The sequence below is a fragment of the Arachis hypogaea genome, chromosome 4 (assembly GCF_003086295.3).
Source record: "Arachis hypogaea cultivar Tifrunner chromosome 4, arahy.Tifrunner.gnm2.J5K5, whole genome shotgun sequence".
Taxonomy (NCBI): domain Eukaryota; kingdom Viridiplantae; phylum Streptophyta; class Magnoliopsida; order Fabales; family Fabaceae; genus Arachis; species Arachis hypogaea.
The window spans coordinates 7,508,335-7,523,577 of NC_092039.1; the positions used below are offsets into that span (position 1 = coordinate 7,508,335).

The 15,243-nt window shown below is 34.8% G+C and overlaps 1 protein-coding gene across 1 annotated transcript; it reads right to left on the reverse strand.

The window, feature by feature from the left end:
• Positions 1-8,872: 8,872 nt before the first annotated feature.
• LOC112796104 (ferric reduction oxidase 6) lies at positions 8,873-14,906 on the reverse strand. The gene is made up of 9 exons (XM_025838393.3): positions 14,239-14,906; positions 14,064-14,157; positions 13,606-13,794; positions 11,709-11,943; positions 11,155-11,482; positions 10,730-10,988; positions 10,340-10,595; positions 9,640-10,078; positions 8,873-9,463 (listed from the first exon to the last, which is right to left on the reverse strand). Exons 1-9 carry the CDS (start codon positions 14,474-14,476, stop codon positions 9,294-9,296), a joined length of 2,208 nt encoding a protein of 735 aa, XP_025694178.1. The 5' UTR covers positions 14,477-14,906; the 3' UTR covers positions 8,873-9,293.
• Between the last annotated feature and the right edge of the window lie 337 nt (positions 14,907-15,243).

Below are 15,243 nucleotides of genomic sequence, written 5' to 3' on the forward strand. Positions count from 1 at the left end.
AGCGACAGTTTAACAATGAGATCATTTTTTTATTACTTTATTAATTATTATTCTCTTCGTTTTAATTTAAAAACATTATCGTAATTTTGTTTTTAAGGTTTCTTACAGTTACAGTTACAAATGGATTGCTTGGCGCCTACTTTTACTCAACTGCCGTACACAAACGTTGACACAAGCATATATTCCAACTAACCATTACTATAAATAAATAATAATAATATATAATATAAGACTATACAGTACTATTAAGCAAGACAAGGAGATAGATTATGTTCAAAGATACTATGCTCATCATTGAAGATTGAGTTAAATAAATAAAATAAACCATTCTAATGTTTCTAATCCCAAAAATGAACAAAGCCGTATAACAATTATTGTTTTATTATATTGAAGATAATCATGTACTATCATGTGAGTGTAGTACACGAATCTAACATTTCTTTTTCTTTTCTTTTTTAAGTGTGTTTTACAAAAGAACCAACCATGAGATTAAGCTTTAGCTTTCAACCAAATTGGCTTGCCGACACTCAAAGTTATTACATGCTTTTTCGCTCTCTCTGTTTTCTTTCTACAGGGTTCACGTACATGGTAGTTGGTTTGAATTTTCTTACCACTTTTTTTTTTTAATTTTTATCTGGGGTGGGGCAACCAATAAGTTTTGGGAGATTAATTGTGAATATTTGTAAGGTAGCACTACTGATTTTCTTTTGAGATTGCTTATGATTATTTTCATTTATATAATTTAATGTAAATTTGTACGGTAGAAATTTTGATACAATTAAATTTATGTAAAATTAATAAATAAGAGTGGTTAGATAATAATTTAGTTAAATTTATCAAATTATTTAACGATTATTAACTATTAATTTTATATGAAATTAACTGTACCCAAAATTTTTTTTATTTGTATAAGAGTGAGTCTTTATCTTGATTTCCAAACAAATTTTATCATTAGCTAAATTTTCCTTTGGTAAAAAAATCCTAACGTTACTTTAAAGGTAAAAATGTGATCTTAAATTTTTTCAAGCATAATTCATATATTAGCTCATACTTCTGAAATTAATTTAACTAATACTTTCCACGGCATTGATTTGGAGATGTACTTTTCTTATTTAAAAAAATGTGAATTATACTAACAACTTTTGAAATTAGATAAATACATAAAACTTTTCTTTCATTTCTAAATGCATAGCATATTATCTAAATTTCAAATTACATAATACTGTATAAGATAAAGTATATATTTTGTCTCTAAAATTTGATAAAAATTTTAAAAATATTCTTAAATTTTATTTTGTTTTAATTTTTTTTAAAAGTTTTTGATTTGTATCAAATATACATCTGACGGCTAATTTTTCAAATAATTTTAGACTAATTCAACAATAATTTCATAAGAACAAACCCTTAACACAAGCAAATCAAGCATAATTTTCATACATTATTTATCTGTTGAGGGTATATTTGATGCAAATTAAAAATTTTTTGGACAAAATTGAAACAAAATAAAATTTAGAGATATTTTTAAAACTTTTGCCAAATTTTAGGGACAAAAAATATACTTTACCCTACTGTATACTTTTTGTAGAATTATTTAAAATTTGATAATGATTTCATATAACTCGGTGAGTATTGCTATGTATAATATCATTTAATTTTAAGAAATGTCAACTTAGTTTTTATTTTAAAAAAATCATATTTTAATGGAAATTTAAATTTGAAGTTACAAAATGTAAAGCAAAGACAATGAATGTAGAAATAAGAGAACTGCAAAACATCTTTTTCTTCATGAGTGTAATAATAATAATAATGTCAATCATGTGAAAAAAATCAAAATAAAATATGAGAAGGAGACATTTGACCAAAGAATTGGGAACATGGTGAGAACACATGCACACATGTGTAAATAAACATTGCATCAAGTATCAGGTGGCAATTTCTGGAAGTTGAAGCTAAATAAAATAAAAAGCAGAATATACTTCTCTTCTAAGCAATAAAGCAGTAAGCAATGCCAAAAAAGACAATAAAAAAAAAAACACACTTGCATGGTACATGCCTAAAAGGGTCATACCCTTAAGAATTAAGATACTTTTTACAACTTTTTTTAGTCTCAATTGATTGGACTAAAACAAAACAAAAACAAAAGAAAAGAATTAGTTACATTATTTCTCCTCATGTATTAATAATAAGTACTAACATGTCTATTAAAGTATTAATTTTTATTATTGACTAAGGAGAAATTCTCCACATACAAGTGTTTTTTTATACAAGTCTTTATAAGTGCACTTTCTTTTTCTTTTTGTGCACATTCTTCTTCCTCTTCCTCTTCTTCTTCTTCTTTTCTTTCGTTTATTGCCTTCTACTTCTCCTTCTTCAACCGTTACTGCACGTTTTCACTGCACCTTCTTCTTCTTCTTGCTGCACATTCTTCTTCCTCTTCTTCTTCTTCTTTTCTTTCATTTCTTACCTTCTCTTTCTCCTTCTTCATTTACGTGATTTTCTCTCTGTTTTCGTTATTATCGATTTTCATTATTTTTTGACATCAAGCTCTGAAATTATTTTTGAAGAAGAAGAAGGAGCAAAAGATGAGGAGGAGAAAGAGAAAGAGTTCTGAATTATGCATAAGGTGTACTTCAACGAATTTTGGGTGTATTTCTTAAATCCTTTGGGTGTAGTTTTTGTAATCCTTTGGGTGTATTTCTGTAATCCTTTGGGTATATTTCTATAATCATTCGGGTAAATTTCTGTAACCGTTTGGATGTATTTCTGTAATTCTTTGGGTGTATTTCTGCAATCGTTTGAGTGTATTTCTGTAATCGTTTGGGTGTATTTCTGAAGTTCCATTATCTTCAAATTTGGCAAGAAATTCGTTTTCATGGAGGAAGAAGAAGAAGAGTCATTTATAATGCATGGTGAGTAGCGCGCTTTGGAAACGGTTGAATAATATGCGTTTATTTACTCTTGAATGTGGGAGTGTAATGTGTGTTTTTTGTTGGGTTTGTACCAATTTGTAAGATTTGTAAGCCAAAAAAACTTGTATGTGTAGCAGACCTCCAAATAAAATACATGCAATAATAGCAAATGAGGTATTAATTAAGATTATAAGTATTTCATGTTCAAAAAAGATCATAGGTTTATTATCTTTAAAAGGCAAAGATTGTAGATAAAATCTTCTTCATATATTCCCATTATATATAAAATAGATGAATCAAGTTCCACTAAAGTAATGAATTGATAAAGTGAAGAAACTGATAAGGTATCAGAAAACTCTGTTAGATCTGAAAAGAGAGCAAAGAGCGAGAGAGAAAGAGAGTAGAGAGCAGAGAGAGTAGAGAGCAGAGAGAAGAGAGAAGAGAAGAGCACGAGAAATTGAGTTTATTAATTCTGAAAAACTACATTATAGAGTACGTTTTCTCTTGAATTTATAGTCACAGCTGAAACAGATTTTTCTAACAACTAATTATCCTTTTAACAAACTTGACAACTCAGCATAACTAACTCCTAATCACATGCCTCACACTACAGCTAGTTTCATCTCTTATTTATCCTCAACATTCCCCCTCAACTTGAGCTTGGCTTGGTCAACTAGTCTTAGTTTGCATCTAATCTTCAAGAAGGCATCATGACTCACTGGCTTGGTAAGAACATCTGCAATTTGATCTTGAGATGGAATATGGATTACATGTGCTTGCTTGTCCTCAACTCTATGTCGAACAAAGTGGAGATCAATTTCAAAATGTTTCGATCGGCTGTGCAGAATTGGATTCTGACTCATGAGCACTGTGCTTTGATTGTCACAAAACAATGTTGGAGGAAGTCCAGCCGGTATGTGCATTTCATGGAGGAGTTTCTGCAGCCACATAGTGTCTGTCATGGCATCAGCCAGGGCTCTAAACTCAGCCTCGGCGCTTGATCTGGCTACAGCCGTTTGCTTCCTGCTTGACCAATTTATGAGATTCACCCCAAGGAATATACAATACCCTGTTGTTGATCGTCTATCCACAGGATCTGCTGCCCAATCTGAGTCACAAAATGCTAAGATTCTGAAGTCGCTGCTTCTGTGAATTTCAAGCCCAAACTCAATTGTCCCGGCCAGGTAGCGAAGGATTCTCTTTACTGCCTTCCAGTGCTATTCCAGGGGAGCATGCATAAATTGGGACACTTTGTTCACGGAGAAGGCAATATCAAGCCTAGTGATGGTGGCGTATTGCAGCCCACCCACTATGGATCTGTACAAAGATGGCTTATCAAATGTTGTACCTATTGTATCAAGCTTTAAGGTACTAGCCATTGGTGTGGTAACGGGTCTAGCCTCTAACATCTCAGCTCTCTTCAACAGATCCTTGACATATTTGGACTGTTTCAGCACTAGAGTATCAGCTTTAGTTCTTTCAACTTCAATTCCAAGGAAAAAATTCATTTCCCCCAAGTCTTTTAGAGTGAACACTTTATTTAATTGTTGGATCAGATCATCAACTTCAGTTTGATTAGTGCCAGTCATCAGTATGTCATCAACATATACTAGAAAATAGATTGTTGAAGCTTTACTATGTCGAACAAAGAGACAAGGATCTGAGGTTGTACTTGCAAAACCAAATCCTCTAAGTGTGCTGCTTAGCTTCAGAAACCAGGCTCTTGGAGCCTGTTTTAAGCCATATAGGGCCTTCTCCAATTTGCACACAAGGCCAGAACCAAGTGCATAACCCTCAGGTTGCACCATGTACACTTTCTCATGTAAATCCCCATTGAGAAATGCGTTGTTGAAATCAAACTGCCTTACTCTCCATCCTTTTGAAACAGCAATAGACAGCAATGTGCGCACTGTTGTAGGCTTGGCAACTGGACTAAAAACTTGATCATAGTCCAAACCTTCTCGCTGATGAAATCCCTTTGCGACCAACCTCGCTTTGTACTTCTGAATTGTCCCATCTGGCTGTCTTTTGATGCGAAATACCCAGCGACATCCAATTGGTTCAACTGTTGGTGACTCTTCAACCAAGTTTCATGTCTTGCACTTCAAAAGTGCTGCATACTCCTCATCCATTGCGGATTTCCAATGTGGAGAGGTTAGTGCTTGTACCACTGAAGAAGGTTCAACTTGTGTGAGGTCTACAACATTATCCGGAACCAGTGCAGTGAATAGTTTCGGCTTAAAAATTCCAGCCTGACTTCTAGTAACCATAGGATGCGTTCGAGTAGGCGTTGTAGTGGGCAGAGCTACATGTCCTCTTTCTGGCTGCTCAGCTAACCCTGCATTACTTGAGGGAAACACAGAAGTAGAAGTAGTCATAGCAGTATCATCAGTTAATGGACAGTTATGATCAGCACTAATATTGGCAGAAGACTCAGGTTGAGCTAAGGGTGTGGAGGACGGTGAAGATGGTTGGGAAAAGGATTGTTGTGCAGGGTCTAGTATTTGACGGTGTAAATTGGCATCTGAGTTAGGAACAGGTGTTTCATGTATGAGAGGGCTAGTGGTGTTGGAAGTACTAATTGGAGATGTGGCTTGGGCATTGAGATGGTTTTGTTGGACAATGGTGTGGGCTGGAATGAGGTGCAACGGTGCAGATGTGATAGTTTGGAGGTGTGGGACAACAGATTTCAATTTTGGAGTTTGATTGAAGAAGAGAGATTGATAAGGAAACTCAGATTCATCAAATAAGACATGTCTAGAAATGTAGAGTTTGTCGGAAGGTGAGAGACATTTGTACCCTTTATGATGAGAGGAGTAACCTAAAAAGAGACATTTGTGAGTTTTAAAATCAAATTTATGAGTGTTGTAGGGTTTAAGTTGTGGATAACATGCACATCCAAAGGTTTTGAGAAACAAATAGTCTGGTTCTTTGTGATTGAGGAGCTCAAATGGTGTTTTCTGATCTGTAGTGTATGAGGGTAGTAGATTAATGAGATGAGTGGCTGTCAAGAAGGCTTGATCCCAAAACCTTAGAGGCAAAGAGGCTTGAGAGAGTAGTGTTAGACCCATTTCAGTTATGTGCCGGTGTTTCCGTTCAACTCTACCATTTTGTTGGTGAGTGTGAGGACAACTAAGCCTATGAGCAATGCCATGCTGAATGAGGAATTCTGTGAAACTGTGAGAGAGAAATTCACCTCCATTGTCAGTTTGAAGACTTTTAATCTTGTGCCCAGTCTTGTTTTCAAGTAGCAATTTGTATTGGGTAAAGGCTTGGAGAGCTTGAGCTTTGTTTTGTAGCAGGTATAGACATGTGTATCTGGTTTTGGCATCAATGAAAATTATATAATATCTAAAACCTGAACTACTGATGATTGGTGCTGGCCCCCAAATATCAGAGTAGACTAACTCTACAGTTGTGTTATAGTTAGTGAGTGAGTCAGAGAAAGGCAAATTATGATGTTTTCCTTGACAACATGCATTGCACAAAGGAGTAATAGTTGTTGTGTCTCTTTTATTCATATTATCATCCACAATTTTACAACGCTGCATTACTTTTGCTACTGTTTTTGCAGCCGGATGTCCTAACCTTCTATGCCATACTTCAAACTGCGACACAGACACAGCTTTACAATGTGTATTTCCTTCTTCTTTTCTTTTCTGTTTTTGTTCACTTTCTTTTTCTTTTTCTTTTTCTTTGCTTTTCTGTTCATGCTCAACACTACCTATTCTAGACTCTTGTACACTAAAATGAGATTCCTGGTCACTACTAGCAGATGCAGTGACTTTTATTGCTTGCAAAGCTTCTCTTCTTCCTTCAGATGAAGGTAAACCGCTTGATGATGCTGCCCTGGCCAATATGCCAATGTTGTCAAATTGATAAAGTCCTCCTCTAAGAGACCCTCTGAGAAGCAGATCGTTGGTCTCCTGATCCTTAACAAAACAATCAAAAGGATGGAATTCAAAGAACACGTAATTATCTTGCGCAAATTTTGCTACACTAATGAGGTTCTTCGTGATTGAGGGAACATGTAGTAGGTTTAGTAGTTTAAAGTAGTGTGTGTTGGGATGATAAGGAGGGTTGGATACAGGAAATAATATAGTTCTGCCAATATTATTGATGCTCATACCTTGACCATTACCTGTGAACACCTGCTCTGAGCCTTCATACTCTGAGCCTGTAACTAGATTGTTGCCATCAAATGTAAGGTGGTGTGATGCTCCTGTGTCCAGATACCACGCTCTATCTGTCAAAGGTGTGGTTGACGGTGCAGCTGCCACCAATGCTCGTGGTTGTGAGTCTGTTTGTGACTGTGGTTGATGAAAGGTTGAAGACGGTGGAGCTGGTGGATTTGATGCTGCTTCATAAGGTCTTTGATAGTTCTGATTAAACCTGTGATAACAATCCCATACAATGTGTCCAATCCTTCCACATAGCTGACATTGCGGCCTTGAATTGCCGTAATAGAAGGATCTGCCACCTCTAAATCCTCGACCACGAGCTCGTCCTCGAAACTCCTGACCTCTTCCTTGATAGTTATGTTGTTGATTTTGTGAATATGTAGAGTAATTGTGGTGGTGTTCTTGCAGTTTTGATTCTAAACCTTGAGCCAAATTTACATGCATAATGCCAAGTACATTCTTTTTAAATCTCTCAACTAATTCTTCTTGTCCTACTAATAATGCCTCCACCTCACTCTCAGTTATTTCATCAGCCTTTGAATTTATCATAGTAATAAAAGCACTGTAATCCTCATTTAAGCCTTGAGCTACTGCTTCGACAAATTTCTCACTAGTAAGAGGTGCACCTAATGCAGAAAGTGAGTTTGTTACCTTTTTGATCCTGGACATATATTCAGTTACAGATCCTTGAAGTTTGATGGTCTTAATTTGTGTTTTCAGCTGCTTTACTTTTGATTTCATCCTTTTTGCAAAATAATCTTCCAGTTTGAACCAGATCTCATAAGCAAATTCACACTCAGCCAACTGATGAGTAAACTCTGGATCCATTGAGGCAAAGAACCACGAGACTAAGAATTGATCCTCTTGCTCCCAAGCTTCAAACTCCTTCGTTTCAGTGTTTATCAATCGATCTTGTTCAGATCCATATCTCCTCGGTACTTTTCTTGGATCGAGATGCTCCTTGAGTTTATTCGATTTTATGAAGGCCAGTGCTTGACGTCTCCACGGAACGAAGTTGTTTTCATCGAGCTTGAACGCGATGGTGTTGATCGTTGTTCTAGGGTTCACAATTGCGGAAGCTGGAATTTCACTTGGTAGCGCCATGGATCAGAACCTAGAGCTCTGATACCATGATAAGGTATCAGAAAACTCTGTTAGATCTGAAAAGAGAGCAAAGAGCGAGAGAGAAAGAGAGTAGAGAGCAGAGAGAAGAGAGAAGAGAAGAGCACGAGAAATTGAGTTTATTAATTCTGAAAAACTACATTACAGAGTAGGTTTTCTCTTGAATTTATAGTCACAGCTGAAACAGATTTTTCTAACAACTAATTATCCTTTTAACAAACTTGACAACTCAGCATAACTAACTCCTAATCACATGCCTCACACTACAGCTAGTTTCATCTCTTATTTATCCTCAACAGAAACAAGGGTCTAATTACATTCGAATCAAGATAGTAAAGTGAGAAAATTAATAAAATAAAAAGATAAAAATTTAATTACTATTAAATTAAGATAATAAAATTTAACATAATAAAAATTATAAATTTAATAATAATTAATTTTTTATTTTATTATTCTACAAATATTTCTGTTTTAGAAAACTTTTTTTTTCATATAGATACACTTTGAACAACCGTTACAATATAAATGATGAATTATGATGAAGGTATAAAAACTAAAAAAGAAATTAATGCATAGTATTTTCCCAATCTTGGTTCTTACAATTCATCGATTAGTGGTTGAGCTCCTTTTGAAACACTTTTTTTTAGTAAAAGGGTCAAATAACTGCAAAATTATTAGCTAAAATTTTATATATAAATATAATTTACATTATGAATACATTCCACTAAGAATTCCTTTTACACTTCTTAATGATTAATTATACACCTATAGCATAACTTAAGCCTGCAAATTAAAGGATACATAATAGAATAGCATTGATACTAATACAAATTAATATATACAGCATATATATGCATTTTTTTTGTCCATGGTATCCTTCAGTCTAATAGGCCAAGGACTAATCCGCCACAAATCTGAGCTCCATTTAAAAGTCTGTGGCTGGCCAATGAATTACTACATGCGGGATTCAAAATCCGGACACTTGCTTAAGCAGACGAGTGAGCTGACCAATCGGCCAACTCAAGTTGGTTATACTTATATATATGCTTTTTAATTAGTGAATAAAGCTATGCCTCTCAAACTAGAGATCAAAGCTATGGCTATGGAAATGGAAGATTGGGTAATGGCGTTGTCGTATCATGCTATGTGCCCTGATTTCATTTGCAACACTTTCTTGAAGTGTTGGAGGTCCACAAACTAACACTCCCACATCAACATGCCCCCAATTCTCTGACATGCCTTCAAAAATTTCTGCAATAATTATAAAATGAAAAAAAAAAAGAAGAAAAGATATTAGTAATGATTCCAATTGTATTCCTCACGAAATTCTGAAAACAGAAGATACCGAAAATAAAAATAGAAAACGAAAACGCAAACCAAATGCAAAAGAGAAAAAAAGAAAATGAATTTCATGAAGTTATACATACCTTTGAAGTTTGGCCTGGAACCATAACGGGTGACAATTGATTTTGCAACACTACTGTCTTGAATTGAACTCTTGTGAGCCATAAACCCATTTTGTTCAATTTTATGATCACCCTTCACACTGTCATTGGACTTTTCCTTCACAGAACTTCTCTGTTCACAAAAATGCCAGAGTGCAACCACAAAACCACCAAAGATAACAACACTTGCAACCATGCAAATCACAAATAGTAACCCTTTGTACCACCATTTATACACACCATAAGGGTTAATATAGAAAATGTACAACAAAACCAGTAAGATCACAAATCCAACAGTAGATGAGATGACGTATAGTCCAGACCAAAAATTGTCTCCTGTTCCAACAAGAACTGACATGCCGAAATCACTAGACATAGGACACATTGAAGACTTTATTGGTTTATATACATGTCCCTCTTCCTGTAGATAACAATAATCAAATGCCATTAAGCAAAAAATTTTAACATATATATGTATATAATGAAATAAATAGAGAGTAGTAAACGTCTCAATTTCGTCCTGACAAAAAAAGGTGACGAATTAGTAGTAGTATGTCTAGTAAGAAGAGCGAGGGCCGAATTTTTCCTATTTTTGGTTAGGGAAAAGATTCAAGAATTTACTCTTAAAGAAAGCAATGTAGAACACTACTAGGAGGAAGTTGAAGCTTGTAAAAGGACTTACCAATGGAGGGTCTGATTCCCGAGTGACATAAATATCAACATTGATGTTTACTTTATCCGAAAAGGAAGGACAAATTGATTCCATGTCAATGCTTGAAAGAAGTGGAAGCTCATTTGATTTCTTCACTGCCCAAACAACCAAAATGTTTCTTGGTCTACAAGGTTTCCCCTCCCTCACGCGGTGGAGAACATCGCTCAATATAGCAAGGAAGGGTGAAAGTCCAATACCACCAGCCACTAGTATAAGATTCTCATACCTAAAAACAAAGATTACAGAAATCATTTCATTAATTAAAGAACCAAACTATGCTAACTTGGCTAAGGTTGCAGTCCTTCAAGCCGGATTAGTCAACCAAAGTGAAAAGGATATACAAGATTGAGGACTACTTACATCAAGTGATATGGTACTTCATGCCCATATGGCCCTTCAACCGAAGCTGTTATGGTCTTGACAGATAAATCTTTTGGTTCATCAGCATCAGTAATCCTGTCTCTCAAATTTTGTGTCCATTTGCCAAGAACCTTTATGAGAACAGCAAGGTGGTTCTTTCCATCCAAAGGACTAGAAGAAACACTGAATGGATGCCATTGCAGCCATGACAGTTCCCGGATTTGAAGGAAAATGAAACTCAATGCATTGTATCTCAAATCTACAATTCAAAAAGAAAAGTTGTCATAAATGTGACATATAATAAGATGTGTTATTTGTACTCATTCTGTCTTGTACTTAGATTGAAGTATGTGTCGGTTTAGCGTATAAGACAGAGTTACACCATATTGTGTGAACAAAAATACTGAATGGTAATATGAAATTACTTGGAGGCTTTGATAGAACCAGTTCCACAGTTCCACAAGGAAGGCACCTAGATGAAACTACTTTAACTGTCCTTCTTGATTGGCAGAATCGCAGAAAGCGGTCGAGGATGAAGAGGAATATTCCTCCAGCAGCCATGGTGAAAACAAAGTCACCAACATGCAAGGCCAAGAAGACAACAAAGATAATGTATAATTGGTGAGTGTAGAAGAACAACTCAAAGTTCCATGTTCTCACTCCTGGAAGAGAGGTCACCCACATGAACAAACCAGCTATGAGGGCTATAACTCCCGGAAGGTTCGCAACACCAATGTCTTTCCATTGTATTAACTGCAGAAGGACCCAAAATAAGAACATGGAAATGATAAGTGGCAATGCATTCAAGCAAAACCTTTTTTTTTCATTAAAATTGAAAAGTTCACATATTGAAGTAATAAGAGGTAACTAAAATACATAAATTTACACAACTAAACAAGTTTATTTCTATGTGTAAAGCAATTATAAGCTATATATGTTTTAAATTTTAAGAGAAGGGAAACATGGAAGAAGGACTTACTTCCTCGACAAGGCGACCATCCATTGCCCAAGCAACACAGTACAAGAGACCATGGATTGTGAAGAGGGCCATGGTGAGGTGTCCCAGCCAGACATGATATCTAGTGGCGTGTTCGAAAGGGATGTCTATGTACCGAAGAAGAACAGAACCTCTTGATACAGGCAGAAATAGAAATGCCATGCACATCAATCCGATTCCACCAAACCGAAGTCCCAGAATCTCCAACATGAATATTCTGAAAAGAAAGAACAATTTGATGAAGTTAGCTTATTGTATGCATTCAAAATTTTCAGAATAAATGAGTAGTATCTTAAAAACCAAATGCATGCTTACTTGTTTATTAGCGGTTGTTTTTTGGGTGGAATTGCTACTCTAATATTTTCAATTTTTAGGTGGTATGGGTCCTAATAAAAGTCTTGACCGAAATTGAGGACTAAATTCATGAGTGTAGTGTCAGCTTACTTGACTATGGCCTATGGAACAAGCCTTTTTGGAGATGATAATCATATGTGCTATGTCATATGTAGGTGTGTGCTGTGTTGCTCATAACATGGATTCTAAAGGACAACAAGTGAGAAAGATCAAGGCGACGAAAATGAGTTGGCTAATAGCATGGACAAGTTTTCCACTGATCTTGAAGAAATTGTTGAAACTTTTGTTGATAACATAGGTGAAATAACTGAAAGTATGAGAGTTGTGCAAGACTTTCTTGATGATTTAAGGCCTGTTCCTGATGAACTGATGAAAATGGATGAACTCACACACACATAGAACGCTTCAAAGCTGGTCGTCTGCTTATGCAAGACACTCCCTCAGTGCATTTATTTCGAAAGATTCAAGGTGAAGAATACAATTCAGTTTGTTAAGAATTCGCTTAAAGATAACTATGGTAGCTGCTAGTATTTAAAAGCTAGAAATATATTTTGACATGCAATAGACAAAAAGTTATGATTGTTAATAAGAATTTGATAGTACTTCCTTATTAGAACTTGATTCTGTTTTGTGGGGCTTGATGATATTTATAAATTAATTCATATTTACTGGGTAAAAAATTTTGTTTAGACTTTAACTGTTTTACATGCTATGTGATGCAAATATTTATCTGCTTAACAATATTTGTGGTTATCCATTGAAAGCTTTGAAGTTATACTGGATTAGTTCAAATATTTAACATCTAAATAACACGGTGATTGAAAAATGCTATATTACGTCTAAGTTCTTAGCTATGATTGAGTCATCAACTAGTTATTCTACCCTTTTTCCCCCTTTATTTGTTTCAAAGCAAGAAAGCCAACGGATTTGAATCGACTCTAAAAGTGAAAGTATTGGCCACAAAAGCTACTTGTTATGGTGGGAGAGCCAAGGCCCTATAGAACTCTTTTTCAGGTGTTGACCCCTCAACCTGAGACTCCTTTTCAGGTATTGGTCTCACAAAACTCATAACATAGTATCCCCTTTAAGAGCCGGCATCCTGACTCTATGGCATTTCACTTAGTGGTGCTTCAGTCAGCCTTCTACCGACCAGAATCCTCCAATGGCCATAACCCTCCACAGGTAGCCCTTTACAGTTGGCCGACTCTCAAAGAGAACACCAATGAAATGAGCTACAAAACCTTGGGACCATTACCATAAAAGTTAGCTATGGTGAGAAAGGCCAAGGCCTTATAAGGCTGAGACATTTTTTAAAGTATTGGTCTAGACTCATAACAGTCCCCCTCAAAAGTTCTTTTGGACTAATGGTAATTGTTTTCCTACTTGCTTAGTTTACAGTTATCTTCACTTTAAAGAGGATCCAAATCCAAAACAGAAGCCTCTCAATCAAGCAAACAAGCACATATGGAAGTAAATCAGCAGAATCAAAATTATGAATGAAAATTGGCAAACAAGAGTGTTGTACCTCCTATCTAAGTGATGATGAGAAGGAGATGCAAGGGCCCTCATAGTGTAATTGTAGATAGCAAAGATAACATATGCAGAGAAGAGAACAATCCCAATTAACTCTGTAGCAGAGACAACCCCAAATGGCCCCTTTATAATCACAGGGAAAGTCCATAGCCTAAAGCTTGGATACTTAGTACTCTTCTTCCTGCAAACAAAACCCAACTCAAAAATAAATAAATAAATAATATTAATGCACCCCCCAACAAAGGTGTGTTTGTTTCAGGTTATTTTGCTAGAAAATCTCTTCTATAATTGAAAAAAAAAATCAATTTTTGCATATTTGGATATAACTAGAATTATAATAATTTCAAAAGAAAAATCTTATTGGTTGGAAATTGAAAACTAAAGCTTAAATGAAACAAAATTGCCCTAAAATTTAGAACATGATTATGAATTGAGGAAGTGATGACATACTCAGGAATGTGGTCTTCTCCAGAGACAAGAAGGTATGCAATTGCAAGGAATGCAATTATGAGAATTGGAGCACTAAATAACATAAAAATGCTTCCTGAAAAATACACAGTTTCCTTTGCATTAAACTCAAGCCACATAGTGAGAAACAAAAATAGAAGATGGAAGATAAACAAACCTGCAGTTCCAAGAGGGTTCCCCGTGGTCAAATTGATCCATTTTGACATCAACTCATTGACAGATTCTTCTGGCATCAAGAAAATAAAACCTGCCCAACCAATGAAGATTATGCAAATCAAATACTTTATAACCCATTTTGTTGCTGACACAAGAAATGATGATGATGATGATGATGATGGTGTCTTTTCTTTAGTAGGAGACAACAATGGAGTGCTGTCAACAGTTTCTTTCTCCATTGAAATAATCAGGAACTCTGAGGAAAGTGTATGATTGTTCTAAAAGAGTGAACTCAGCCACTAAAAGTTCTTCAGTTCCTGCTTTCTAAATTGAAGCACAGAGGTTCATACAAATACGAGGTGAAATGGGAAAGGTGACAAACAATGTGGAACCCATTTTGATCATGATTCGTGAAAGTGGGAAAAAAATAAATGAAGAAAAATGAAAAAAAATCTTAATCATAATATGTACTGGGAAATTCTGAACCACCCAAATGAAAATTCTCTTCCAAGGACATTGTTGTATTGTAGGGTATGCATTATTAACATCGGAAATTAAATTGTTATGATGAAAGATTAATGTTGGACAGTTAAAGTAGAGTATTAGGTGCGGCTTAAGCTAGTTAACATGAAAATAATTAAGAAGTCTACGTAAATTAAATATTCCTCCGACTTGTGTGTTTACCGTGTCTATTGTCTAAATAAAAATTGAATATATTTAAATATTATTATATATCATCTTCAGTTTTATTCTTAATATATATTTTTAAAATAAATTTAAAAATAGTATATATTATTATTTATTAAAACAAAAATTATTTTAAATATTTTATAATTAAAAAAAATATTAAAAATAATTAAAAATTATTTTATATTTTAATATCAATAAAATATTAAAATATTATTATAATTTATCTAAAAAATATTATGATGTCTCTATATTTTATATATATGATGTATCTATACTAATATCCGTACATCATAATTAAAGAACTCTGACAAAGAGG

What these genes read in the sequence shown, in the direction of transcription:
- LOC112796104 (XM_025838393.3), bottom strand. Translation starts at nt 14,476, where the DNA reads ATGGAGAAAGAAACTGTTGACAGCACTCCATTGTTGTCTCCTACTAAA. An exon ending in CATCATCACTTAGATAGGAG is followed by an intron (nt 11,944 to 13,605) that starts GTACAACACTCT and finishes CTTTCTTTTCAG; the next exon opens with AATATTCATGTTGGAGATTC. An exon ending in GAAGTACCATATCACTTGAT is followed by an intron (nt 10,596 to 10,729) that starts GTAAGTAGTCCT and finishes CTTTGTTTTTAG; the next exon opens with GTATGAGAATCTTATACTAG.